Raw genomic sequence first — 25,523 nt, forward strand, 5'->3', positions numbered from 1 at the left:
CGCCTCCCCCCCCCCCCGAGCCCGGATCCCCCCCGGCCCCTAACCGGGCAGCGCCTCCCCCCCCCCCCCGAGCCCGGATCCCCCCCCGGCTCCCAACCAGACAGCGCCTCCCCCCCCCCCGAGCCCGGCCCCCCCCCGGCCCCTAACCGGGCAGCGCCTCCCCCCCCCCGGATCCCCCCCGGCCCCTAACCGGGCAGCGCCTCCCCCCCCCCCCGAGCCCGGATCCCCCCGGCCCCTAACCGGACAGCGCCCCCCCCCCCGAGCCCGGCCCAGTGCCCCCCTAAACCTAGATCCTCCTGCGGCCCCTAACCAGGCACTGCCTCCCCCAGCCCAGATCTCCCTCCCCCGGACCCGCGCTACGATTTCGCTCCGGGCGAAGGCCCGAGCCGCGGCCTTTCCCAGTCCGGGAGGCCGGGCCGCGGGGCACCTGCCCCGGCAGGCGGCTCACGCAAGGCTCCCGGCTGCGCAAGGCCGCACCCGGAGCGTTCCAACCCCTCCCCCCACCGCCGCCGCACTCCGAGCCTCGACTTGGCTCCCAGGCCCGGCTGGCGCGGCGCTCAGCCATCTCCAGTCCTTTCCGGCCAGCCCCGCCTTTTTCCCTCATGCATATTCACCTGCCCTCGTGAATTATTCATAGAGGGGGGCGGAACGAACGTTAGGTTAATTATTCATGAGCGCGTACCATTAAAACCGGAGACGGGGAGATTTGTTTTTGTTTTTTAGAAAAAGGTTGCTGGATCATTCTGGCACGTACCAAGCCCTCCCTTTACTACTAAACGAGTGGGGAAAAAAAATCCCCTTCCCAAATTTCACATGGACGGTCTCACACAACAGCGGGCTCCGCCCCCCCCTCCTCGCCTTTGCACTTGGTTCCGTCCCCTCTCCCACCATCCCTTCCCGTGCGTGCTCACCCCTGCCGCCTGGCCCGGGCCGCCCCGCGGCCCGAGGAGGGCGGGGGGGAGCGAGGGGCGAGGCTATATAAGGCGGCTCCCGGCCGCTCGCGGCTCAGTCGCGCTGAGAAGCGCGCCGGGGACGGATCGGAGGGAGGGGTCCGGCGGCTGGGCGCGGTCGCGCGTGCGGAGCCCGGGGGCTGTGGTGGGGTGTAGTGGGGCTGGTGGGGTGTAGTGGAGCAGGCGGCCCGGGGCCGCGAAGCGCGGGAGGGGGCCGGAGCCGGTTGCTGCCCGCCGGAGGAGGCCGCCGCGGCGCGCGGCCGTGTCACGTGATTCGCCATGCACGGGGGGCCGCCCTCCGGGGACAGCGCGTGCCCGCTGCGCACCATCAAGCGCGTGCAGTTCGGCATCCTCAGCCCCGATGAGATGGTGGGTGCCCGGGGGCAAAGTGTGTGTGGGGGGCGGGGTTCCGCGCAGTGCAAATGCGGGGTGGTGCATTGCACAGCTTCGTGCTCTCTGGGGGTGCGTTGGGGGCATTGTACCAGCGAATTCATTGGCTAGTGGAGTATCTGGGGGTGCGTTGGGGGCTCTGCATTCACTAGGGGGTGCATTGCACAGCTTCGTGCTCTCTGGGGGGTGCGTTGGGGTTGGGGGTTGTGCATTGATTGCACTAGAGTGCATTGCACAGTCGAGTGGTATTTTGGGGGTGCATGGGAGATTGGGGGGCTGTGGATTGCACCAGAGTGTGTATTTGACAGTGGAGTATCTGGGGTTGGGGGGGTGTCTGTGCATTCACTAGGGGGTGCATTGCACTAGAATGCATATTTGACAGTGGCATATTGGGGGTTGTGGGACTGCATTCACTAGGGGGTGCATTGAACAGTGTACTGGTATCCTGGGGGGGGTGTATTGGAGGTTGAGAGGCGTGCATTGCACAAGAGTGCTTGGCGTAGTGGGGGGGTGTCTGCATTCACTAGGGGGTGCATTGCACTAGAATGTACATTTGACAGTGGCATATTGGGGGTTGTGGGACTGCATTCACTAGGGGGTGCATTGAACAGTGTACTGGTATCCTGGGGGTGTGTGTATTGGAGGTTGAGAGGTGTGCATTGCACAAGAGTGCTTGGCGCAGTGGAGTGGTGTCTGGGGGTGCATTGGACGTTGGGAGGCTGTGCATGGCGCATGGGGGTGTTGCACAGCGTAGTGCAGGGATTCTCAAACTTCTGTACTGGTGACCCCTTTCCCATAGGAAGCCTCCAAGTGCGACCTCCCCCTTATAAATTAAAAAAGCTTTGTTAGATATTTAACACCATTATAAACTGGGCAAAGCAGGGTTTGGGGTGGAGGCTGACCACTCGTGTGCCCCCCCATGTAATAACCCCATGACCCCCTGTGGCCTCCAGACCCCCAGTTTGAGAACCCCTGGCATAGTGGTATGGGTGCATTGGAGGTTGGGAGGCTGTGCATTGCACTAGAAGGTGCATTGCACAGCGTAGTGGTATCTAGGAGTGCATTGGAGGTGTGTGGGGCTGGTGCATTGCCCTAGGGGTTCCATTGCACAGCGTAGTGGTATCTAGGGGTGCATTGGAGTGTGGGGCCGGTGCATTGCACGAGTGGGTGCATTGCATAGTGTTAAATGGGGGTGCATTGGAGGTGTGTGGGGCCGATGCATTGCACTAGGGGTTCCATTGCACAGCGTAGTGGTATCTGGGGGTGCATTGGAGTGTGGGGCCGATGCATTGCACTAGGGGTTCCATTGCACAGCGTAGTGGTATCTGGCGGCGCACTGGAGTATGGGAAGCAGTGCATTGCACTAGAGGGTGCATTGCACAGTGTGATGGTGTCTGAGGGCTGTGCACAATGTAACGTTTGGGGGTGCATTGGGCGGATGCTGTGCATTGCAGTAGGGGCGCATTGCACAGCGTAGTGGTATCTGGGGGACTTACTGGAATGTGGTGAAATGTGGGGTACAGAGTGAGGTGCAGTGAAATAGGGGTACACACCACAGTGTAGTGCATGACATAACTGGGGCATTGAGGACACTTGGAAGCGAAGGACTCTTGTGGCTACATAACCTAATTAAGGGTGTGGGAAAAGTGGGATCAAGTTTTGGGGGTGCTGTGACTAGGATCATGGGGGGGCAGCTGTGGAATATGGGCGGGGACAGACAGATGTACGAATCGGATGTTCTGGGCAGTTTGTTCCCGGACTCTGGGAGCAACATGGATCTTCGTAACACTTTTCCAGTGGTGGTGTTTGGGGACTGTCACAGAGTGTGGGGGGACACAAGGCCCTGCACCCCCGGCTTCCTGCGATTCACCATGACTCTCAGCCAGCCAGTAAAGCAGAAGGTTTATTTAGATGACAGGGACACAGTCCAAGACAGGTCTTGCAGGCACAGACCACAGGATCCCCCTCAGTTAGGTCCATCTTGGGGTCCCAGGGGCACCACAGCCCCATTGGGAGGTCAGAGCCCCGTCTGCCTCCCAGCCCTTCCACCAGCCAGCTCTGAAACTTCCCCTTCAGCGACCCCTCCCCCAGACTTTGTTCAGTCTCCGGGCACAAGTGTCACCTGGGCTCTAACCCCTCCCTGGGTTCTCATGTTACATGCTCAGGTATTCTCCGTGGGTCAGTCTCCCATCCCCCAGTGCAGACTATCCTAGCCACACTCCCCTGTCAGCATTCAAAGATCACAGTAAGAACCGTCCCAGTTCATCACAGGGACGAGGGGCTATTTCCTGCCGATTGCATTGGCGTGCAGAGTTTTAATACACCAGGATGGAACTGGAGACAGACAGGGAATCGGGGTGCAAATATTTCTGCTTTCATTCCTTCAAAACGTTTTTGGATGCGGTTTGCAGAGCGTCGTATTAAGTGACGTATTAAAAAATCAATTCCAAGCCATTTCAGGTGCAGTACCTCTGCTCGAATCCTGCCAAATTTTGTGATCTTCCAGACACCTTTAAATGTGTTGTCATGTTTTTTTCTCCGCGGGGTGGCAAGTGAAATTGGCCGTACGAAGAGCCAACCGGCTCAACAATCAGAAATGATTTGATCGCCTGTTTTCCTGGTGCCGTAATTTTTAAGCGCTGTTTGCAGCGAAGGCAGGTCAAAAAAAATCACCAAAAAAACTAGTCGGAGGCAAATGCTGATATTAAGGGAGTTGTCAGAAAGTTTTTGAAGTTTGTAGACAGCTTCATTTTTTGGTTCATACATAGCGGCTCAGGATACGATCGGTTAATTCTTACAACGGCAAATCAGAAGGGCTTTTTTGATGGATCCTTAATTTATCTTAGGCCTCGCTGGTGAAACGCGGTAGATAAGTGATGCAAAGTTACCAGCTCCTTGACTTACCGGGAGCCACTGGATTTAGCTTTCTGAAAATCCTGATCTGATTTAGGTTGAAAGCCCTGGCAGGTTTAAAGCCGGGAGTTAATTATAGGTTGGTACTGGGCGTGGGAGGCTTAGACAGTGCAAATTAACCTGTGGAACTCCATGCCACATTAAATGGAGGCAGTCTTTCCAAACTGCAAGGTGTTGACAGGAGTCTTTGTCATGCTTTGGGGCATTGCTGGAGACAGGATATTGGGATAGAGGTCGGACCCGTCATGAAACATCCTGGGCTTCTCCTAATCCTTAAGCCCCCCACATGCAGTATCACCCAGGCTGACAGCCCACCCTGCGCTGCCGCGCCGGCGTCTGCCTCAGTTTCCCCTGGGTGTGGTGTCACTTCCAGCACAAGCCTGACGCTCCCTTTCCGTTTTGCCACCCTCCCAGAAACGAATGTCGGTGACGGAGGGGGGGATCAAGTACCCCGAGACGACGGAGGGGGGCCGCCCCAAGCTGGGGGGCTTGATGGACCCCCGTCAAGGAGTGATCGAGAAGACGGGCCGGTGCCAGACGTGTGCGGGTGAGACCAAAAGACCTCGCTCCTGAGGGCGGTGGGGGGGGGGGGGATGCCGGCGTGGCGTCCCCTGGGGCTGAGCCAGCCAGTCCCTGCCCTGGGGCCGGATGGGAGCGAGTGCCCCATAGAGGCGACAGGCCTCATTCCCCACCCCCCTAAACTGTAATCCCCAAAACCCAAATGTTCCCAGGCGGGCGCCTGCTGCATTGGCTGACCGGTGCTGTTGGCCGCCCGCCAGCCCGCAGCGCGGGGGTGCCCCTGGTGTGGGTGTTTCTGGGGTGCCGTGGCGCTCACCGGGGGCCGCTCTCCCCGCAGGGAACATGACCGAGTGCCCGGGCCACTTCGGCCACATCGAGCTGGCCAAGCCCGTCTTCCATGTGGGCTTCTTGGGGAAGACCATGAAGGTGCTGCGCTGCGTCTGCTTCTTCTGCTCCAAACTGTTGGTGGACTCGGTGAGCTGACCCCCCTCCCCACGGGGGCCCGGTACAATTGTCCCGCCCTTTGATAGGCCCCCCCCCGGAAATCCATCCCCTCCCCACCCTGAGACAAGTCCCTTGTCAGCTCCCACTTGCTCTGTAAGACCATAGACGAGCGGCCCCCAAACGTTTGAGGGTCACGCCTGGTGGGGAGCAAGGGCGCAGATGGTAAGGGGGCCGAGGCTGGGGCTGCAGCTGGGGGTGGATCTGGGACCTGGAGCAGGTCCGTGGCTCAGAGGTGGGGAGGGGGAATGGGGACGGGTAAGGGGCCTGGGGCTGCAGCCAGGGCTGGAGCCATAGCAAGGCTGGGGGCGGAGTCAGGGGCTGAGATGTGGCTGGGGATGGGACCAGAGCAGAGCTGGGGGTGGGGAGGGGCTAGGTGGCGCTCCGTCCCCACCCCTGTGGGGGCTGGCCTGCACCCCGCCGTGCCCTCCAGACTTTCCTCCATGCCCCCCACTCTTTGGGGACCTCTGCCATAGACCCATCACCACCCACCTCGCCACGCCCCTCTCTGTGCATCTGGGGGATCTCGGGGTTCCCTGGGTCACGTCCCGGTATGTGTCTTCTGCTGCAGAACAACCCGAAAATCAAGGACATCCTGGGCAAGTCAAAGGGGCAGCCCAAGAAGCGCCTGACCCACGTCTACGACCTTTGCAAAGGCAAGAACATCTGTGAAGGTGGGGAGGAGATGGACAACAAGTTCGGGGTGGAGCAGCCGGATGGCGACGAGGACCTGACCAAAGAGAAGGTAGTGAGGGTGTGACCCCCCCCTTGGGAACTGCCACCTGATGTGCAATCTTGTTACGTACACCCCACACACACACTACCTCTGAGCCCATTTTCCTGCCAGCTTGGGACTCCAGAACCCTGCCTTGTTGAGCCAGACACGCCTGCCTGCTACAGCACAGACCCAGCTCTGAACCACGTCCCCCAAAAGCTGCAGGCTTAACTGAAAACACCTTAAGTGCTCTTGTCTCCAGTACCCAGATACCCAGTTCCCAATGGGTCCAAACCTCAAATCAATCCGTTTTACTCTGTATAAAGCTTATACAGGGGAAACTCATAAATGTTTCGCCCTCTGTAACACTGATAGAGAAATGCACAGCTGTTTGCTCCCCAGGAATTAATTGCTTGTTCAGGGTTAATAAGCAAAAGTGACTTTAAGTATAAAAAGGAGGATTTAAGTGGTTCCCAATAATAACAGACAGAGCAAAGTAAATTACCAAGCAAAATAAAACAAAAACAGGCAAGTCTAAGCCTAATACAGTAGGAAACTGAATATGGGTAAATCTCACTCTGAGATGTTCCAATACGCTTCCTTTACAGACTAGACTCCTTTGTTCTGTTCCACCCCCTTATATAGCTTTTGCACAAGGCGAGAATCCTTTGTCCCCACCTCCTCCTTCTAAATGGAAAACACTGGGTTAAAGATGGATTCCAGTTCAGGTGACGGGCACTGTCACGGAGTCCCCGGGCGATGCTCTGGGACTGCTCCCTACGAAGCCAGGCAGGGCTCTGGTGAAGTCTCCTCTCTGTGAGCAGACTGTCTCCAGGGCAAGAAGCTCCCACGGCTTCCACCTTCCTGGGTCTGACCTCAGAGCATCCACCATCCTCTGCCCCTGCGTGAGCTTCCCGCAGCAAGTCCACCAGGCGGGTCCTGGGGGAGCCAGAGGGCCCCGTACCCCCACTTCACAGTCAGACGTGACTCTCAGCCAGCCAGTAAAACAGAGGTGACAGGAACATGGTCTAAAACAGCTTGTAGGTACAGAGACCAGGACCCCTCAGCCGGGTCCATTTTGGGGGGCAGTGAGCCAGACACCCACATCTGCACTTCACTCCTCGTCCCCAGCTAGCTCCAAACTGACCCTCCAGTCCGACCTCCTTTGCTTTGTTCCTTTCACTGGGCCAGGAGGTCACATGATTCCTTTGTTCTCTAACCCCGTTAGCTATCACCTTGCAGGGGGAAAGCGCCCCGGCCATTAGTTGCCAGGAGACAGAGTGTTGGCCATTTATGTACACTGGCCCTTTGCTCTGCAACAATCTCACCCCCTAGCAACTTAAGAAATGCATAGGGGAAACTGAGGCACCCACACAGTATTCAGAGGAAACATTAAGAACAGTCCCACTTCGTCCCAGTCACATGTAAGACTTCATTACCCACTTGCCAGCATACAGGGAGACTTACAAGTAAACAGAGCCCGGTACAACCAATTGTCCTGGTCAATGGGAGCCATCAAGATTCCAAGCCACCATTAATGGCCCACACTTTGCATAATTACAATAGGACCTCGGGTTATATTTCATAGTCCTAGTTTCAGATACAAGAATGATACATTCATACAAATAGGATGACCACGCTGTGTAGATTATAAGCTTTGAAATGATCCTGTACAAGAGACCTTTTGCAGGAAGCATGTTCCAGTTGCATCATATTGATGCTCATTAGCATATTTGCATAACATCGGATGGAGTGCACCGTCACAGAGGGACCCCGGCGGGGTGGGGATGGCGCCGGGCTGGCCCTGACTGGGACTCCCTCCCTCCCCTGCACAGGGTCACGGCGGCTGTGGGCGGTACCAGCCCCGGATCCGGCGCACCGGGCTGGAGCTCTACGCTGAGTGGAAACACGTCAACGAGGACTCGCAGGAGAAGAAAATCTTGCTGAGCCCGGAGCGGGTGCATGAGATCTTCAAGCGCATCTCGGACGAGGAGTGTTTCATCCTGGGCATGGAGCCCAAGTACGCCCGGCCTGAGTGGATGATCTGCACCGTCCTGCCTGTGCCCCCGCTCTCCGTCCGGCCCGCCGTGGTCATGCAGGGCTCGGCCAGGAACCAGGTGGGAGTTGGGATGCCTGGGGTCTCTCCCTGGCTCTGGGGGGGAGTGGGGGCTAGTGGTTAGAGCAGGAGGGGCTGGGAGTCAGGACTCCTGGGTTCTCTCCCTGGATCTGGGAGGGGAGTGGAGGCTGGTGGGTCAGAGCGGGGAGGGGGCTGGGAGCCAGGACTCCTGGGTTCTCTCCCAGTGCTGGGAGAGGGGCGGGGCCGCTCCCTGACTCCGGCTGTCTCCCCCTCTCTCAGGACGACCTGACCCACAAGCTGGCGGACGTGGTGAAGATCAACAACCAGCTGCGGCGCAACGAGCAGAACGGGGCGGCCGCCCACGTCATCGCCGAGGACGTCAAGTTGCTGCAGTTCCACGTGGCCACCATGGTGGACAACGAGCTGCCGGGCCTGCCCCGGGTGAGCCTGGCTCTCCTCGCTGTGCTGGGAGCCTGGCAGTGCCGTGCGTGCTGGGACTTGTAGTCTGTGCCCCTGCCGGTTGCATGCTGGGATTTGTCGTCTCCATGTGTTGTCAGTCTGATTTGGGACAAGAGGGAGCATTGCATGCTGGGATTTGTGGTCTTTGCTGCTTGTGCCTTTGCTTGTGATGGCACGTTGTGTGCCTAATCCCAGCATGCAGTAGAGACAATGCTGCACTACAAGCCAATCCAGAGACTACAAATCCCAACATGCAAAGCTGTACCCCAAGCCAGAGACTCTGTATCTCAGCATGCAATGCTGTGCGGAGCACTGCATGCTGGGACTTGTAGTTGGCGTGGCTTGTAATGGAGAGTTGCATGCAGGGAGGTGTCCCTGCTGGGCCAATTGGCTCAAGGCCCAGCATTGCATGCTGGGATTTGTAGCCTCTGGCTTGCCTTGATAGCCCAGCGTTACATGCTGGGACTTGTAGTCTTGGTGGGCGGCACCTCCACATTAATGATGGTGGTTCCTGTGTGCCCTGCTTTTCCCAGGCTGGGGGTGCCCCCTCTTGCTCCCCTAATCTGTGTCCGAGCCCAGTTAACCCCCTCCTTCCTCCCCCCTGGCAGGCTATGCAGAAATCAGGGCGTCCCCTCAAGTCCCTGAAGCAGCGGCTGAAGGGGAAAGAGGGGCGCGTGCGGGGGAACCTGATGGGGAAGCGGGTGGATTTCTCCGCCCGGACGGTCATCACCCCGGACCCCAACCTCTCCATTGACCAAGTGGGGGTGCCCCGCTCCATCGCTGCCAACATGACCTTCGCCGAGATCGTCACGCCCTTCAACATCGACAGGTGGGGCAGCCGGCGAGCCCAGGGGGGCTAGGGGAGGGGAGGGCCCGGATCCCCCCACAGCTAACGCCTCTGCCCCCTCGTAGGCTCCAGGAGCTGGTACGCAGGGGTAACAGCCAGTACCCGGGGGCCAAGTACATCATCCGAGACAACGGTGACCGCATCGACCTGCGCTTCCACCCCAAGCCCAGCGACCTCCACCTGCAAATCGGCTACAAGGTCGGCGCGGCCGGGGGGTGGGGGCCTGGCTCTCAAGGCAGTAGCTTCCCCGATCTCCCAGAGATCCTGCCCATGACCCCGGTGGGGGCTGCAGAGGGGCTTTCCATACCTTAAAAAGGGGGGAGGGATGGGGGGGTCTGGGGGGGAGGGTTCAGATTGGGGAGGGGCGTATGGAGACTGGCGGTCAGGGGGTGGGACGGCGTGTGGTTCAGATTCGGGGCAGGGTGTCGGGAGGTGGGCCTCTGGGGCAGGAGGGTTGGGGCAGGGGTCTTTGGCCAGGGTTCAGGGGTGGGGTCTCCAGGGTGGGAGGGTTTTGGGGAAGGGGATGGGCTCTGGGGTGGGAGGGTGTTGGGTGGATGGGGAAGGGGTGTGGGGATGGGATTTCTGGGGGTGGGAGGCTCGAGGAGAGGGGCGGGGTCTGTGGGGCACGGGTGGGATCTCTGGGGGCAGGTGGGATCACTGCCCCGCTCACCCCCCCTCCCCCCACCCCCGCCAGGTGGAGCGGCACATGTGCGACGGGGACATCGTGATCTTCAACCGCCAGCCCACGCTGCACAAGATGTCCATGATGGGGCACCGGGTGCGCATCCTGCCCTGGTCCACGTTCCGCCTCAACCTCAGGTGAGGGGCACCCCCTCCCCGTCTGGGCTCTCAACCCCCCTCATCCGGGCGGCCCCGTGCCCCCGTGTGTGGGAGTCCCCCAAGCTGCGGGCGGTGCAGGTCTGTTAACCCAGCCCCCGACGTGACCCCGGCTCGCTGCCATGGGGGCTGGGAGGCTGATCTGCCAGGCACAGCCCCCCCTTCACGGGCTCCGCTCCCCCCCCAGCGTGACCACCCCCTACAACGCCGACTTCGACGGGGATGAGATGAACCTGCACCTGCCCCAGTCGCTGGAGACGCGGGCGGAGATCCAGGAGCTGGCCATGGTGCCCCGCATGATCGTCACCCCCCAGTCCAACCGGCCCGTCATGGGCATCGTGCAGGACACCCTCACCGCCGTCCGCAAATTCACCAAGCGTGATGTCTTCCTGGAGCGGGTGAGCGGGCGCGAATCGCGGGGGGGCGGGGGAGGGCTGGGCCAGCGTCCCATCCCCCCATCTGACGCTCCCCCCCCTTGTCTCCAGGGCGAGGTGATGAACCTGCTCATGTTCCTGTCCACCTGGGATGGCAAGGTGCCCCAGCCGGCCATCCTCAAACCCCGCCCACTCTGGACGGGCAAACAGATCTTCTCCCTCATCATCCCGGGCCACATCAACTGCATCCGCACCCACAGCACCCACCCCGACGACGAGGACAGCGGGCCCTACAAGCACATCTCGCCCGGCGACACCAAGGTACCCGCCGGGGCCGGGTCCCCCCCTGGGGTGCCACTGAGCGGCTGTGCCCGGCTCTCATGCCCCGTTCCAGCACACACGCCCCCGCTGTCGAATCACACAGCGTCTCCATGGGAGGACTCAGCTAGGGGGATGCCCAGTGCCCCGTGTGTGTGAACCCCAAATTATATTGGCGGGCGCTGTACAGGCCGATCTGCACCGCGCAAGCTCAGAAAATGTGCCCCCTCCCTCGTGTGGCAGGAGATGTACATGATGTGAATTGCTGTCACGTGGCGGGAATGTTCTTAATGTTTTCTCTGAATGCTGTGTGGGTGCCTCAGTTTCCCCTATGCCTTTCTTAAGTATCTAGGTGGTGGGATAAGGGGGGATGATTGTTGCAGAGCCCGAGAGGGCCAGTGCGATGGTGTCTGCACAGAGAATGGCTGACACCCTGTCTCCTGGCCACTGATGGCCTGGGCCCCTCCCCGGCAAGTGCTGTTGGAGAACAGAGATCAGGTGGCCTCCTGGCCCGGGAAAAAGAGACAGGCCAGAAGAGGGGCTGGAGCGTTTCAGTTTGGAGCTGGCTGGGGAAACTGAGGGAGGCCCAGACTCGGGGCCCCAAGATGGACCTGATTGAGTTGGTCCTCTTGTCTGTACCTGCAAGCTCTGTTTGGGGCCGTGTTCCTGTCGTCTAATAAATCTTCGGTGTTACTGGCTGGCTGAGTCTCAGGGTGAATTGCAGGAAGTGGGGGTGACTCCCCCACACTCCGTGACACGGGTGAACCCCAAATTATATTGGCCTGCGCTGTGTAGGCCCATCTGCACCGCGCAAGCTCAGCGAATTCACCCTCTCTGTCGTGTGGCGGGAGATAGACGTGGCTTTTGAGACGAATGGAACAAGCTGGGTTCTGAAATCAGCAAGAAATAGATTGAACGACGGGTGGATTTTAAGGGATCGCGAACAGATCAAAGCAGATTCCTTTAGTATAGAAACCATTCCCGTGGCATAGGGTTATCTCGCGGGGTTCCTCTACCCAGCCACGCGTCGTGACGGCCGCTCTGCCGAGATCTGACTCCTCTCCCGCCAGGTGATCGTGGAGAACGGGGAGCTGATCATGGGTATCCTGTGTAAGAAATCGCTCGGCACCTCGGCGGGCTCCCTGGTCCACATCTCCTACCTGGAGATGGGCCACGACACGACCCGCCTCTTCTACAGCAACATCCAGACCGTCATCAACAACTGGCTGCTCATCGAGGGTGAGTCTGGAGGGAGGCAGCTTCCCACCCCCTGCAGGTGCCCTGCTCCAGCTCCTTGCTGACGGGGCTCCTGCAGAAAGGACTGGCTACTGCTAGGTGCTACGGGGGGTCCCCTGGTCCTTTCTGCAGCACCCCGTCGCCTGGGCACAGCGCGAACCCTCCCCCCCCCCGATCTCCCGGCTGGGCACCTCACAGAGGGAGATAGTCTGTGCACGGAACGCCTTCCGGTCTGCGAGACGGAGGGGGATCGGCCGATGTCAGGAAGGACCCTGATTCCCAGCCCCCCGGCTCTAACCCACCCACCCCCACTCCCCTCCCAGAGCTGGGGGGAGAATCCAGGTGTCCTGGCTCCCAGCCCCCCCCTGCTCTAACCCAGCAGCCCCCACTGCCCTCCCAGAGCTGGGGGAGAACCCAGGCGTCCTGGCTCCCAGCCCTAGCCTGGAGGTGGGACCCCAGGTTTGTCATGTGCCTTGGGAGACCAGAAATCCCCCCCCTGCCCATTCCTCGTGGGTGGATCCTGCTGGGGAGGGGGGCCGGGTCTGACTGTACTGTTCCCCCCCAGGTCACACCATCGGCATTGGGGACTCCATTGCTGATGCGAAGACCTACCAGGATATTCAGAACACCATCAAGAAAGCCAAGCAGGATGTCATAGAGGTGCCAGGGATCGGGGGGCGCCGTGAGGGAGCTGGCCTGGCCCCTTTGTGCTGGGGTGTGGGGGCGCAGTGGGGCTCTGCGTTTTGGGGCTTGTGGGTGGTGGTGATGGGTTTGGGGGACATGGAGGCTGGGTTTCAGGGGGCAGTGGAGGCCTGGATGTGGGGGGGCTGGGATTTGGGGGCTTGTTTTGGGGGCAGCGGAGGGCTGGATGTTAAGGGGTGTGGTGGCAGGGTTTGGGGGAGCTGTGGGGGCCTGGATTTGGAGGGGTGTGGAGGCTGGGTTTTGAGGGGCTGGGTTTGGGGGCAGTGGAGGGGTGTGGCGCATGGATTTTCGGGGCAGTGGGGGGGCTGGATGTGGAAGGGCATGGGGACTGGGTTTGGGGGAGCTGTGGGGGCTGATCTGGAGCGGTGTGGAGGCTGGGTTTGGGGTAAGTGGAGGCTGGGTTGTGGGGGGCTGGGTTTGGGGGCAGTGGACAGGCATGGAGGCTGGGTTTTGGGGGGCCATAGGGGGCTGGGTTTGGGAGCTGTGGAGGGGCGTGGAGGCTGGGGTTGGGGGGCTGGGTTCACCCCACCAGAGGCCCCTCTGGGATCAGGGCTGGCGGTGGGGTTTCGGGGGCCCGGCACTCACCCCGTGCGGCTCCCCAGGTGATCGAGAAGGCTCACAACAACGAGCTGGAGCCCACACCGGGCAACACGCTGCGGCAGACCTTCGAGAACCAGGTGAACCGCATCCTGAACGATGCCCGCGACAAGACCGGCTCCTCCGCCCAGAAGTCCCTGTCCGAGTACAACAACTTCAAATCCATGGTGGTGTCGGGGGCCAAGGGCTCCAAGATCAACATCTCCCAGGTGGGGCTAGAACCTGGGGACTGGCCGCTGCCCCAGGGCCTTGCTTCTGGGGGTGGGCGGGGCCTTCTCCCAGCCCCACCCCCTGAGGTGGGAGTGGGCAGGGCCTTCTCTGAGCCCCACCCCCTGGGTTGGGAAGGTGGCAGGGGCTTTCTAGCACCGCTCCCTGGGTTGAGATGGTGGGATGAGCCTTCTCCCAGCCCTTCCCCCTGGGTTGGGGGAGGGGCTCTCTTCCAGTCCTGTCCACCCAGTGCTAGCTTTTCACCTTGCCCCCAGCCTCCCTTAGGATCTGTGGGGCTAGGCGTGGGGGGGGAAAGCAGTGTGGGAACCCTTTTGGGGAGCTGTGTGTGCAGAGCCGGGAGCTGGGGCAGCCCCTCCGTCCAGCACCGGTCCCAGGTGTGAATCACAGTCAACGGGGGGGCTGTGAAGTCCCCCGTCACAATGCGGGGGGGGGGGGGGCTGATCTTGGTCTGTGGGGATCCATCCCTGGGAGCTGCTGGGGGGGGGGGGGGGGGGGGCTGGGTGAAGAGGGGGAGACCCAGGCCTGGCTTGGCCAGTGGGCTGGGACCAGGTTGGCACTGGGATCACCCTCCCCTCCCCCCCCCCCCCCCCCCAGGTCATTGCCGTGGTGGGGCAGCAGAACGTGGAGGGGAAGCGCATCCCGTTCGGGTTCAAGCACCGCACGCTGCCCCACTTCATCAAGGACGACTACGGGCCGGAGAGCCGGGGCTTTGTGGAGAACTCCTACCTGGCTGGCCTGACGCCCACCGAGTTCTTCTTCCATGCCATGGGCGGGCGCGAGGGCCTCATCGACACGGCCGTCAAGACAGCCGAGACCGGTGAGGAGCGGGGCACTGTGGGGCGGGGAGTGGGGCAGGGGGCGCTCTCGCACTGGGATACCGCGGCAAGCTGTAAACCCCTCCAGGTCCTGCGCTCACACAGACGTTCGCCCCCAGCTGTGTTGCCATGCTGGTGCCTGTGTAAGAAAAGGCCCCCCCAAAATCGGGACATCTGGTCACCCTCCAGCCGGGACCCACCTCGTGGCTTCAGTCTCGGTTCCCCAGACGGGTGTCGAGTTGTGGGGGGAGTGTCCCCTCTTTGATCCTTTGCCCGAGAACTCTTGTACCGAGAACTCGTGGGTGGTGAATGTCATGGTGCCAGGGCACTGCTTGGGGGTATCTCCCCGGCAATGCCCCCCCCCCCCCCCCCGCGCTGATGCCCACTTTCCCCTCCCCAGGGTACATCCAGCGGCGGCTGATCAAATCCATGGAGTCGGTGATGGTGAAATACGACGCCACCGTACGCAACTCCATCAACCAGGTGGTGCAGCTGCGGTACGGCGAGGACGGGCTGGCAGGGGAGAGTGTGGAGTTCCAGAACCTGGCCACCCTCAAGCCCTCCAACAAGGCCTTTGAAAAGAAGTGAGTGAACCTGGCCCTATGCGTGTGGGGCGCCATTTCCCCTCGCCCCAGAGGTGGCTGCAGTGGCTGCATTGCGGCGCCGGGCAAGGAGTACCTGGGTAACTGGCCGCCAGGCCCCAGAGGTGGCCGCATCTCAGTGCCGGGCGAGGGGTCACTGAATAACCAGCCGCCCCGCCCCAGAGGTGGCTGCATCTCCGCTCTAGCCGAGGGGTCCCTGTGTAACCAGCCGCTCTGCCCCAGAGGTGGCCGCATCTCAGTGCCGGGCGAGGGGTCACTGAATAACCAGCCACCCCGCCCCAGAGTTGGCTGCATTGTGGTGCAGAAGCTGTACATTTGGGAGTATGGGTGGGGAAAGGTTTCAGAGGGAGGGGTGTGAGGGAGCAGCTCCTAGGGGTGGGTGTGTGGGGAGGTGCCCCCCCCTGCCCAGCAGCTCTCACTCCTGGCCCTTCCGCCCGCAGGTTCAAGTTTGACTACACCAACGAGCGGGCCCTGCGGCGCACCCTGCAGGAGGAGATGGTGAAGGACATCCTGAGCAACGCGCACATCCAGAACGAGCTGGAGAGGGAGTTCGAGAAGATGCGCGAGGACCGCGAGGTGCTGAGAGTCATTTTCCCAACGGGCGACAGCAAGGTGAGTGGGTCAGCGCGGGACCCAGCAGTCCCAGTCCCCTCCCAGAGCCGGGAGAGAACCCAGGAGTTCTGGCTCCCAGCGCGCCCCCCCCCCCCCCCCCCGCACTCACCCACCAGGCCCCACGCCCCTCCCAGAGCCGGGAGAGAACCCAGGAGTCCTGGCTCCCAGCCCCCCTGCTCTGACTCACCAGCCCCCACTCCCCTCCCAGAGCTGGGAGAGAACCCAGGAGTCCTGGTGCCCAGCCCTCCTGCTCTGGACTCTAAACCTCAGGACCTTGCGGTGTGGGGGGAGGCTCTGGATTGTACCATGTGCTGAGCCCCAGTTTCTTCTCCCTCCCCCCCCCCCCCCCCACAAGGTGGTCTTGCCCTGCAACTTGCTTCGCATGATCTGGAATGCCCAGAAGATCTTCCACATCAACGCGCGCCTGCCCTCCGACCTGCACCCCATCAAGGTGGTGGAAGGTGGGTCTTCCCCCGGCCCCGTCGAGGGGCCAGTCAGCCCCATGGCATGCTGGGACAGCCGGGGGGGCGGGGGTGTTTCTCTGCAGGGACCCTGGAACTCCCTGGGGGGGGGAATGCTGGCCCGGAGTCTGATCCGGTGCGGGAGCAGAGGGTACTGGCCCGGACGGGCCCGTGGTCTGATCCAGTGCTGGGCATGGGGGGGTACTGCCCGTGGACTGGTCTGATCCGGGTGCGGGGAAGGATACCGGCCTGGGTGGGGACCAGAATATCTTCCATATCAACATGCGCCTGCCCTCCAACTTGCACCCCATCAAGGTGGTGGAAGGCGGGACGCTGGGAGGCTCCGTGGACGCTGGGGTGACCCCTGGGCCGCCTGACGCTCTCTCTCCCCCCCCCCTTCCTCCCCCCCCCCCCCCCCCCCCCCAGGCGTGAAGGATCTGAGCAGGAAGCTGGTGATCGTGAACGGGGATGACCCACTGAGCCGGCAGGCCCAGGAGAACGCCACCCTCCTCTTCAACATCCACCTGCGTTCCACGCTCTGCAGCCGGCGCATGGTGGAGGAGTTCCGGCTCAGTGGGGAGGCCTTCGATTGGCTGCTGGGCGAGATCGAGTCCAAGTTCAACCAGGCCATCGTAAGCGCTAGGGGGCGGCGGAGCCGGGGGAGGGGGGGGGGGGCCTGGCCTAATGCAGGACAGGCGGGATGCCGGGATAGATGGGGCCCATCCAGGCGGGACGCCGGGGTGGGAGGCCAGAGGATGGCTGCCCCAGGAGCCGGTCTCCCGGGCTGGTTCCTCCCCCTCTCCGGTTCCGACGCCGTCTCCCCCTCCTGCAGGCTCACCCGGGTGAGATGGTGGGTGCCCTGGCGGCCCAGTCGCTGGGCGAACCCGCCACCCAGATGACCCTGAACACCTTCCACTACGCCGGCGTCTCGGCCAAAAACGTCACACTGGGCGTGCCCCGTCTCAAGGAGCTGATCAACATCTCCAAGAAACCCAAGACGCCCTCCCTCACCGTCTTCCTGCTGGGGCAGTCCGCCCGGGATGCTGAGCGGGCCAAGGTAACGCCATGGGGCTCTGGCGTTGCTTGGGGGGGGGGGGAAATGGGGGGGAGGCTGCATGCAGTCCCCCTCAACCCATCTCTCTCCTACCAGGATATCCTGTGCCGGCTGGAGCACACGACTCTGCGCAAGGTGACGGCCAACACAGCCATCTACTACGACCCCAACCCGCAGAGCACAGTGGTGGCGGAAGACCAGGAGTGGGTCAACGTCTACTACGAGATGCCCGACTTCGATGTGAGCCGCATCTCACCCTGGCTGCTGCGGGTTGAGCTCGACCGCAAGCACATGACCGACCGCAAGCTCACCATGGAGCAGATCGCCGAGAAGATCAACGCCGGTGAGGGGGACACACACACTCCCTCCCTCCCTCCCTCCAAGGTGGCAGGAGCCTTCATGCCATCCCAGCCGGGGGGGTGGGGGGGAAGCAGAGATGTGTTCCTCACCCCCCCCCCATAGCTCTGCTTTGAGGCAGATTCCAATCCACTCTCATGCTTCATGGCTCTGGCCTACAGGGGTCAGGAAGCATTTGTGCAAAATTAGACACACATGTTTTGTTTTGTTTTTTCCCCCACCTTCCTCTGAAGAATCAGAGCTCATCCCACAGCAGGAGATGGGTTATGGGGCGGCCCTCTGGGGGAAGGGGGCAGCACAGGGGCGTGGGGGTCTGACCCATGGCGGGAAGGGTGCTGCCGCTGATGGCTCCCCTCCCCACCGCAGGCTTCGGGGACGACTTGAACTGTATCTTCAATGACGACAACGCAGAGAAGCTGGTGCTGCGGATCCGCATCATGAACAGCGACGAGAACAAGATGCAGGAGGTGAGTGACCGGGTTGGGGGGCAGCCCTGGGGTGGGGGGAGATTGGGGAGGAGGGGAGGTGTTGCCTGTTGCTAACCCGGCCCCTCTCCCCGTGCGGCGCAGGAGGAGGAGGTGGTGGACAAGATGGATGATGATGTTTTCCTTCGCTGCATCGAGTCCAACATGCTGACGGACATGACTCTGCAGGGCATCGAGCAAATCAGCAAGGTGGGGGGGCCTCTGCCCACCTGGGGGGGTGACAGAGCCAGACTAAGCCTGCCCCAGGGCACGCTGGGTAACTGGGGTAGTGCCGGGGTTGGCGGGGGGGGGGGGGTTGTTACAGAGCTGGGCTAGGCCTGTCCCAGGGCACGCTGGGTAACTGGGCTAGTGCCAGGGTTGGGGGGGTGGGGGGTTGTTACAGAGCTGGGCTAGGCCTGCCCCAGGGCACGCTGGGTAACTGGGCTAGTGCCGGGGTTGGCGGGGGGGGGGGTTGTTACAGAGCTGGGCTAGGCCTGTCCCAGGGCACGCTGGGTAACTGGGCTAGTGCCGGGGTTGGGGGGGGGGGGTTGTTACAGAGCTGGGCTAGGCCTGCCCCAGGGCACGCTGGGTAGCTCGGGGGCGCTGTGCTGCGGGAGCCGGGCGAAGGGCTCAGTAGGGGGCGCTCTCCCCTCAGTGCCCACCACCACCACAGATGTGAAACCAGGATCCTCATCCGTGAATGCCACTAAACCCCCCCCTGCCCCCAGGACCTGTCACATTAATCCGGGTGGTGTCCTGGCCCCGCCCCTTCTCGGGGATCCTGTTGGGTCACTTCCTGTCCTCCCCTGCAGCTTCAGTCACACCACGTCTTTCACTTCCTGTCCTAAACTACTGGTACCATGGCTCTGCAGCTGTTCAACCCCCCCACACTCCACCCTAGAAGCAGCTGCATTTCCGCAAAAGGATCCCTGATTAACAGAGGTGGCCACATCTCAGTGCTGAGCGAGGGGTCCCTGGCCGGCCCCTCGGGGGCGTAGCGTTGACCTACCCTGTGTCTCTCGCCTCTTGCCTCCCTCCCTCCCCCCACTCCCTCCCCCCAGGTGTACATGCACCTGCCCCAGACTGACAACAAGAAGAAGATCATTATCACGGAGGATGGGGAGTTCAAGGCCCTGCAGGAGTGGATCCTGGAGACGGATGGGGTCAGTCTCATGCGGGTGCTGAGTGAGAAGGACGTGGACCCCGTGCGCACAACCTCCAATGACATCGTAGAGATCTTCACCGTGAGTCTGGATGCCTGGGTTCCCTCCCTGGCTCGGGGAGGGGAGTGGGGGCTGGTGGGTAGAGCAGGGGGGGCTGGGAGCCAGGATGCCTCGGTTCTGTCCCCGGCTCTGGGAGGGGAGTGGGGGCTGGTGGATTAGAGCGGGGGGGGGGCTGGGAGCCAGGACCCCTGGGTTCTCTCTCCAGCTCTGGGAGGAGAGTGGGGTCTGGTGGAGAGTAGGAGGAGCGGGGGGGGGGGGAGGGGGGACACACATCCTGCAGTATCTGGGCCCATTGCCTGCCCCAGCAGAGGGGGGGCCCCATGATAAGCAGGCTCCACTGCCCCTGCCCCCCCCAGGTGCTGGGCATCGAGGCCGTGCGCAAGGCCCTAGAGCGGGAGCTCTACCACGTCATCTCCTTCGACGGCTCCTACGTCAACTACCGGCACCTGGCGCTGCTCTGCGACACCATGACCTGCCGTGGGCACCTCATGGCCATCACCCGGCACGGGGTCAACCGCCAGGACACGGGCCCGCTCATGAAGTGCTCCTTCGAGGAGACGGTGAGCCGGGGGCGCTGTGGGGAGCGGGGCTGGCTCTGGGGTGGAGCTCCCGGCTCCTCCAACTCCAGCCCTCCTGGCAGAGGGTGCTGTGCGGGCAGGGGGGCTGGCGAGGGGGCGGGCTCCCAGCTACTCCAACCTGGCCACTCCTAGCAGGGGGCGCTATGGGGGGGGCTCCTGGGTACCCCATTCCCAGCCCCTCCAAGCAGGGGGCTATTCGTCTCCCAGTGGGGGGGGGGGGGGGGCCTCCCGGCTCCTGTGTTCCCCGCCAGCCCCTGACCCCCGGCCCCCGCAGGTGGATGTGCTGATGGAGGCGGCGGCCCACGGGGAGAGCGACCCCATGAAGGGGGTGTCGGAGAACATCATGCTGGGGCAGCTGGCGCCCGCTGGCACCGGCTGCTTCGACCTGCTGCTGGACGCCGAGAAGTGCAAATACGGCATGGAGATCCCCACCAACATCCCCGGGCTGGGCGTGGGCGTCCGTGAGTACCGCCTGGCTGCCCTGCCCGGCTCTGGGAGGGGAGTGGGGGCTGGTGGGCCAGGACTCCTGGCTTCTCTCCCGGCTCTGGGAGGGGAGTGGGGGCTGGTGGGCCAGGACTCCTGGGTTCTCTCCCCGGCTCTGGGAGGGGAGTGGGGGCTGGTGGGCCAGGACTCCTGGGTTCTCTCCCCGGCTCTGGGAGGGGAGTGGGGGCTGGTGGGTTAGAGGAGGGGGGCCGGGAGCCAGGACTCCTGGGTTCTCTCCCGGCTCTGGGAGGGGAGTGGGGGCTGGTGGGTTAGAGCAGGGAGGGCCGGGAGCCAGGACTCCTGGGTTCTCTCCCGGCTCTGGGAGGGGAGTGGGGGCTGGTGTGCCAGGACTCCTGGGTTCTCTCCCCGGCTCTGGGAGGGGAGTGGGGGCTGGTGGGTTAGAGCAGGGAGGGCCGGGAGCCAGGACTCCTGGGTTCTCTCCCGGCTCTGGGAGGGGAGTGGGGGCTGGTGGGCCAGGACTCCTGGGTTCTCTCCCCGGCTCTGGGAGGGGAGTGGGGGCTGGTGGGCCAGGACTCCTGGGTTCTCTCCCCGGCTCTGGGAGGGGAGTGGGGGCTGGTGGGTTAGAGGAGGGGGGCCGGGAGCCAGGACTCCTGGGTTCTCTCCCGGCTCTGGGAGGGGAGTGGGGGCTGGTGGGTTAGAGCAGGGAGGGCCGGGAGCCAGGACTCCTGGGTTCTCTCCCGGCTCTGGGAGGGGAGTGGGGGCTGGTGTGCCAGGACTCCTGGGTTCTCTCCCCGGCTCTGGGAGGGGAGTGGGGGCTGGTGGGCCAGGACTCCTGGGTTCTCTCCCTGGCTCTGGGAGGGGAGTGGGGGCTGGTGGGCCAGGACTCCTGGGTTCTCTCCCCGGCTCTGGGAGGGGAGTGGGTTGTGGCAGGGGAGCTGGGAGCCAGGATGGCTTTGGGAGGGGTGGCTTCCCCGCCCAGCCTGGGGGGTTGGTGCTGGCCTCTTCCCCCTCAGTCACCCCGCTCTTCTCGGCTCTAACATTCTGCTCTCCTTCCCCGCAGCCACCGGCATGTTCTTTGGCTCGGCCCCCAGCCCCATGGGGGGGATGTCACCCGCCATGACCCCCTGGAACCAGGGGGCCACCCCGGCCTACGGAGCCTGGTCCCCGAGTGTCGGTGCGTATGGGGGGGATGGAGTTATCCCTTGGGGGGCAGTGGATGGGTTCTGCTGTCCTCCCCCTTACTTCCAGTCAGGGGTGAAATTAACCTGCCCCCTTTGTCGCTCCCCACAGGCAGCGGCATGACCCCCGGTGCGGCCGGTTTCTCCCCCAGCGCTGCCTCCGATGCCAGTGGCTTCAGCCCGGGCTATTCCCCGGCGTGGTCCCCCACCCCCGGCTCGCCAGGCTCCCCGGGCCCCTCCAGCCCCTACGTCCCGTCACCAGGTGAGTGTCGGGCCTTGGCCCATGTCCCCCGCCCCCCGCCATGCTCCCCCACCTCTAACAACCCCCTCTCCTCTTCCTTCGCCCCACAGGTGGGGCCATGTCTCCCAGCTACTCCCCAACGTCGCCGGCTTACGAGCCCCGCTCGCCCGGAGGGTACACGCCCCAGAGCCCCAGCTACAGCCCGACATCCCCCTCGTACAGCCCCACGTCCCCCTCCTACTCTCCCACCAGCCCGAACTACAGCCCGACCAGCCCCAGCTACAGCCCCACGTCACCCAGCTACAGTCCGACCAGTCCGAGCTACAGCCCCACATCGCCGAGCTACAGCCCAACCAGCCCCAGCTACAGTCCAACATCACCTAGCTATAGTCCGACCAGCCCCAGCTACAGCCCGACGTCGCCTAGCTATAGTCCGACTAGCCCCAGCTACAGTCCAACATCACCTAGCTACAGTCCGACCAGTCCTAGCTACAGCCCCACGTCGCCGAGTTACAGCCCCACTAGCCCAAGCTACAGCCCGACGTCCCCCAGCTACAGTCCCACCTCGCCCAGCTACAGCCCAACCAGCCCCAATTACAGCCCGACGTCCCCCAACTACACCCCCACCAGCCCCAGCTACAGCCCAACGTCACCCAGCTACAGCCCCACCAGCCCCAACTACACCCCGACCTCGCCAAACTACAGCCCCACCTCTCCCAGCTACAGCCCGACGAGTCCCAGCTACAGCCCGACGTCGCCCAGCTACTCACCCTCCAGCCCCCGCTACACCCCGCAATCACCAACCTACACCCCCAGCAGCCCCAGCTACAGCCCCAGCAGCCCCAGCTACAGCCCGACCAGCCCGAAGTACACCCCGACCAGCCCCTCCTACAGCCCCAGCTCCCCCGAGTACACCCCAACTTCCCCCAAGTACAGCCCTACCTCCCCCAAATACAGCCCTACCTCCCCCAAGTACAGCCCTACCTCGCCGACCTACAGCCCCACGACCCCCAAGTACAGCCCCACCTCGCCGACTTACTCCCCGACCTCCCCCGTCTACACCCCGACCTCCCCCAAGTACTCCCCGACCAGCCCCACCTACAGCCCCACCTCCCCCAAGTACAGCCCCACCTCGCCCACCTACAGCCCCACCTCGCCCAAGGGCTCAACCTACTCCCCAACCTCGCCCGGCTACAGCCCCACCTCACCGACCTACAGCCTCACCAGCCCAGCCATCAGCCCCGACGACAGCGACGAAGACAACTGAGGGGGCGCCGTGCCTGGGTCCTTGCAGCTTGGGGCGTGAGCCGTTTAAATGGGGGGGGGGGCAGGGAGGAGACCTGTTGCAATCAGGAGTGTCTGATCCTTTTGGGGTGGGGGGTCACCCCAGGAAATCACAGGGGCCAGGAGTTTGATCTCCATTGAGGTAGGCTGGGGGGCTGATCCCCCCCCCCCCCTTGAATTCCTTACTGGGCAATCCAAAGGGGCAGAAACATGGGGGGACATGGTTCATGACCCCAAAAAACAGGGCCCCTGTTTTAATTCTCTTTGTAGATACATTTAGACTACCTAGCCGGTGGGAGAGGCGGGGCACATTGCTGCCATTGGGGGTGTCTGTCTCCCCCCGGCATTATACAGCCACTGCAAGTGGTGTTTCGATACCTTAGTTTAAGCCTTTTCTGCCGGCGCTCGGAGCTGTATGTTTCATTTGGTGTCGGTTTATACCCCCCGCCCGGCGACATGAGAGCAGATTTTAACCAGCGTAGAAAATCCAGGGGGACGGTTATTGCTCTGGGCTTTTAATGAAACTTCCTCTAGCGCTGTTTGCCTGGGGGGGGGGGGGGGGGTTCCACCCACCCACCCACACCAGGGGGCAAATGACCGATTGTAAATGACCTGCCCCCTGCTTCTATTATGTTTTTTTTGTGTCAAGTTTGACTTCCCTGCAGGGAGGGAGAAATACTGTACCTTTGTGAGGAAAATAAACGTTTTAGTAATTTTCATCAAGGTGCGTTTGTGTCTGTGAGAATCGAGCAGGGGGTGGAGTGGGCAAACCGCTGCGGATGCTAGAACCCAGGAGTTCTGGCTCTCAGCCCCCCTTGCTTTAACCACTAGCCCCCACTCCCTTCTCAGAGCTGGGGAAAGAACCCAGGAATCCTAGCTCCCAGCCCCCCCTGCTCTAACCCACCAGCCCCCACTCCCCTCCCAGAGCCGGGGAGAGAACCCAGGGGTCCTGGCTCTCAGCGACCCCGCTGTGTGTGTCAGGAATGAGTTCTGTGCCTATAGCCTCTCATGCCTGCTCTCCCTGCCTCAGTTTCCCCAGGGGGTAACAGCAGGAGCCTTCTTCCCTGTCCCCTTCCTGCAGCGGGGGTTGGAAGGGGCCTCAGACCTTTAAAAGAGAAGGACTCAGCCGGCTGCGTCAGCCGGGAATCGAACCCAGGCCAACGGCTCGGAAGGCAGCTCTGCTCACGGCTGGCAGGTGGTGGGCGCCAGGCTGGGGGTGAACACTGAATCCGGGGGAGGGGACAAGCTGGTTCTGGGCAGGGGGTGGTTTTGAACCCCCTGTCCCCGGAGCCTTAAACTGCTCGGCGGTGCTCCTGTGGGGGCAGGCTTGATAGAAGGGGGACGTGGGGCTGAGAGATTGTGCAGAGTGGGGGGCAGGGGAAAGGGGGGGGTGTGTCTTTCCAGACACCAAAAAAACCCTCAGGACTCCTGGGTTCTTGCCCTGGCTCTGGGAGAGGAGTGGGGTCTAGTGGTTAGATGGAGGAGGCAGGACTCCTGGGTTCTGTCCCTAGTGCTGGGTGGGGAGTAAGGCCTAGTGGGTTGGAACTGGGACTCCTGGGTTTTGTGCCTATCTTGGAGGCTTTGGGGGAAGTGCCTGTGTTGTGTTGTGCCTCAGTTTCCCCATCTGGTAACTGAGGCGGAGGCAGAGTGCGGGCAGGGCCTGGCACAAGCAGGGCCCGGTTCCGGACGAGCCCTCTGGGATCCCACCCATCCTTGAACAGTCTTCGAGGGAAAGAAGACGATTCCCTGCGGATTTCACTCCATCACCCCGAGAGGTGGCCGCATCTCAGCGCCGGGCAAGGGGTCCCTGAGTAACCAGCTGCCCCGCCCCAGAGATGGGCACATCTCAGTGCAGGGCGAGGGGTCCCCGTGTAACCAGCCGCCCCGCCCCAGAGATGGGCACATCTCAGCGCCGTGCGAGGGGTCCCCGTGTAACCAGCCGCCCCGCCCCAGAGATGGGCACATCTCAGTGCCGGGCGAGGGGTCCCCGTGTAACCAGCCGCCCCGCCCCAGAGATGGGCACATCTCAGTGCAGGGCGAGGGGTCCCCGTGTAACCAGCCGCCCCGTCCCAGAGATGGGCACATCTCAGCGCAGGGCGAGGGGTCCCCGTGTAACCAGCCGCCCCGCCCCAGAGATGGGCACATCTCAGTGCAGGGCGAGGGGTCCCCGTGTAACCAACTGCCCCGTCCCACAGGTGGCCGCATGTTTGCTTCATGCAGCTGTAGCAGAAAGTGGAGGTGAGCTGGGTTTATACCAGTGGGGGGTACGTGTGCTCTTGGGGGGTACACTGAGGTCTCCCAGGGGGGCCACGCCAATGCCTTGTTTTCCAGCAGGCCAGTGGAGTCAGGCCGCATTCAAATTTCCAACCTTGACCTCTTAACGCTGCTCGGGATCCGCCCCCGAATCAAGATTTCTATGGCCTGGGTGTTTCCTACTGCATCGGTCACGCTTGGGGGTTGATGGGGGGTTTGGGGTGTAATTTGGGGGCGCAGAAGCCAAATCAGCCTCCCGCCAAGAGGCTGGCGGCCAGGCCAGGCCGAGAGGTG

At 62.6% G+C, this 25,523-nt stretch overlaps 1 protein-coding gene across 2 annotated transcripts; it reads left to right on the forward strand.

Moving 5' to 3' along the window:
- Positions 1-1,084: 1,084 nt before the first annotated feature.
- On the forward strand, positions 1,085-23,695 carry POLR2A (RNA polymerase II subunit A). 2 transcript variants are annotated; one of them, XM_065570340.1, is made up of 30 exons: positions 1,085-1,319; positions 4,668-4,800; positions 5,110-5,246; positions 5,845-6,018; positions 7,824-8,105; positions 8,345-8,506; positions 9,133-9,353; positions 9,437-9,569; positions 10,066-10,190; positions 10,396-10,606; positions 10,694-10,903; positions 11,971-12,139; positions 12,702-12,796; positions 13,441-13,644; positions 14,258-14,480; positions 14,879-15,062; positions 15,521-15,692; positions 16,048-16,289; positions 16,339-16,478; positions 16,580-16,785; positions 16,986-17,210; positions 17,304-17,550; positions 17,931-18,031; positions 18,134-18,238; positions 19,090-19,272; positions 19,608-19,811; positions 20,104-20,290; positions 21,334-21,447; positions 21,564-21,713; positions 21,803-23,695. In XM_065570340.1, exons 1-30 carry the CDS (start codon positions 1,230-1,232, stop codon positions 22,957-22,959), a joined length of 6,186 nt encoding a protein of 2,061 aa, XP_065426412.1. In that variant the 5' UTR covers positions 1,085-1,229; the 3' UTR covers positions 22,960-23,695. The 2 variants fall into 2 exon arrangements, with proteins under 2 accessions (XP_065426412.1, XP_065426413.1); XM_065570341.1 differs by lacking the exon at positions 16,339-16,478 and having other exon boundaries at positions 16,048-16,153.
- Positions 23,696-25,523: the final 1,828 nt, after the last annotated feature.

The sequence above is a fragment of the Chrysemys picta genome, chromosome 16 (assembly GCF_011386835.1).
Source record: "Chrysemys picta bellii isolate R12L10 chromosome 16, ASM1138683v2, whole genome shotgun sequence".
NCBI lineage: Eukaryota > Metazoa > Chordata > Testudines > Emydidae > Chrysemys > Chrysemys picta.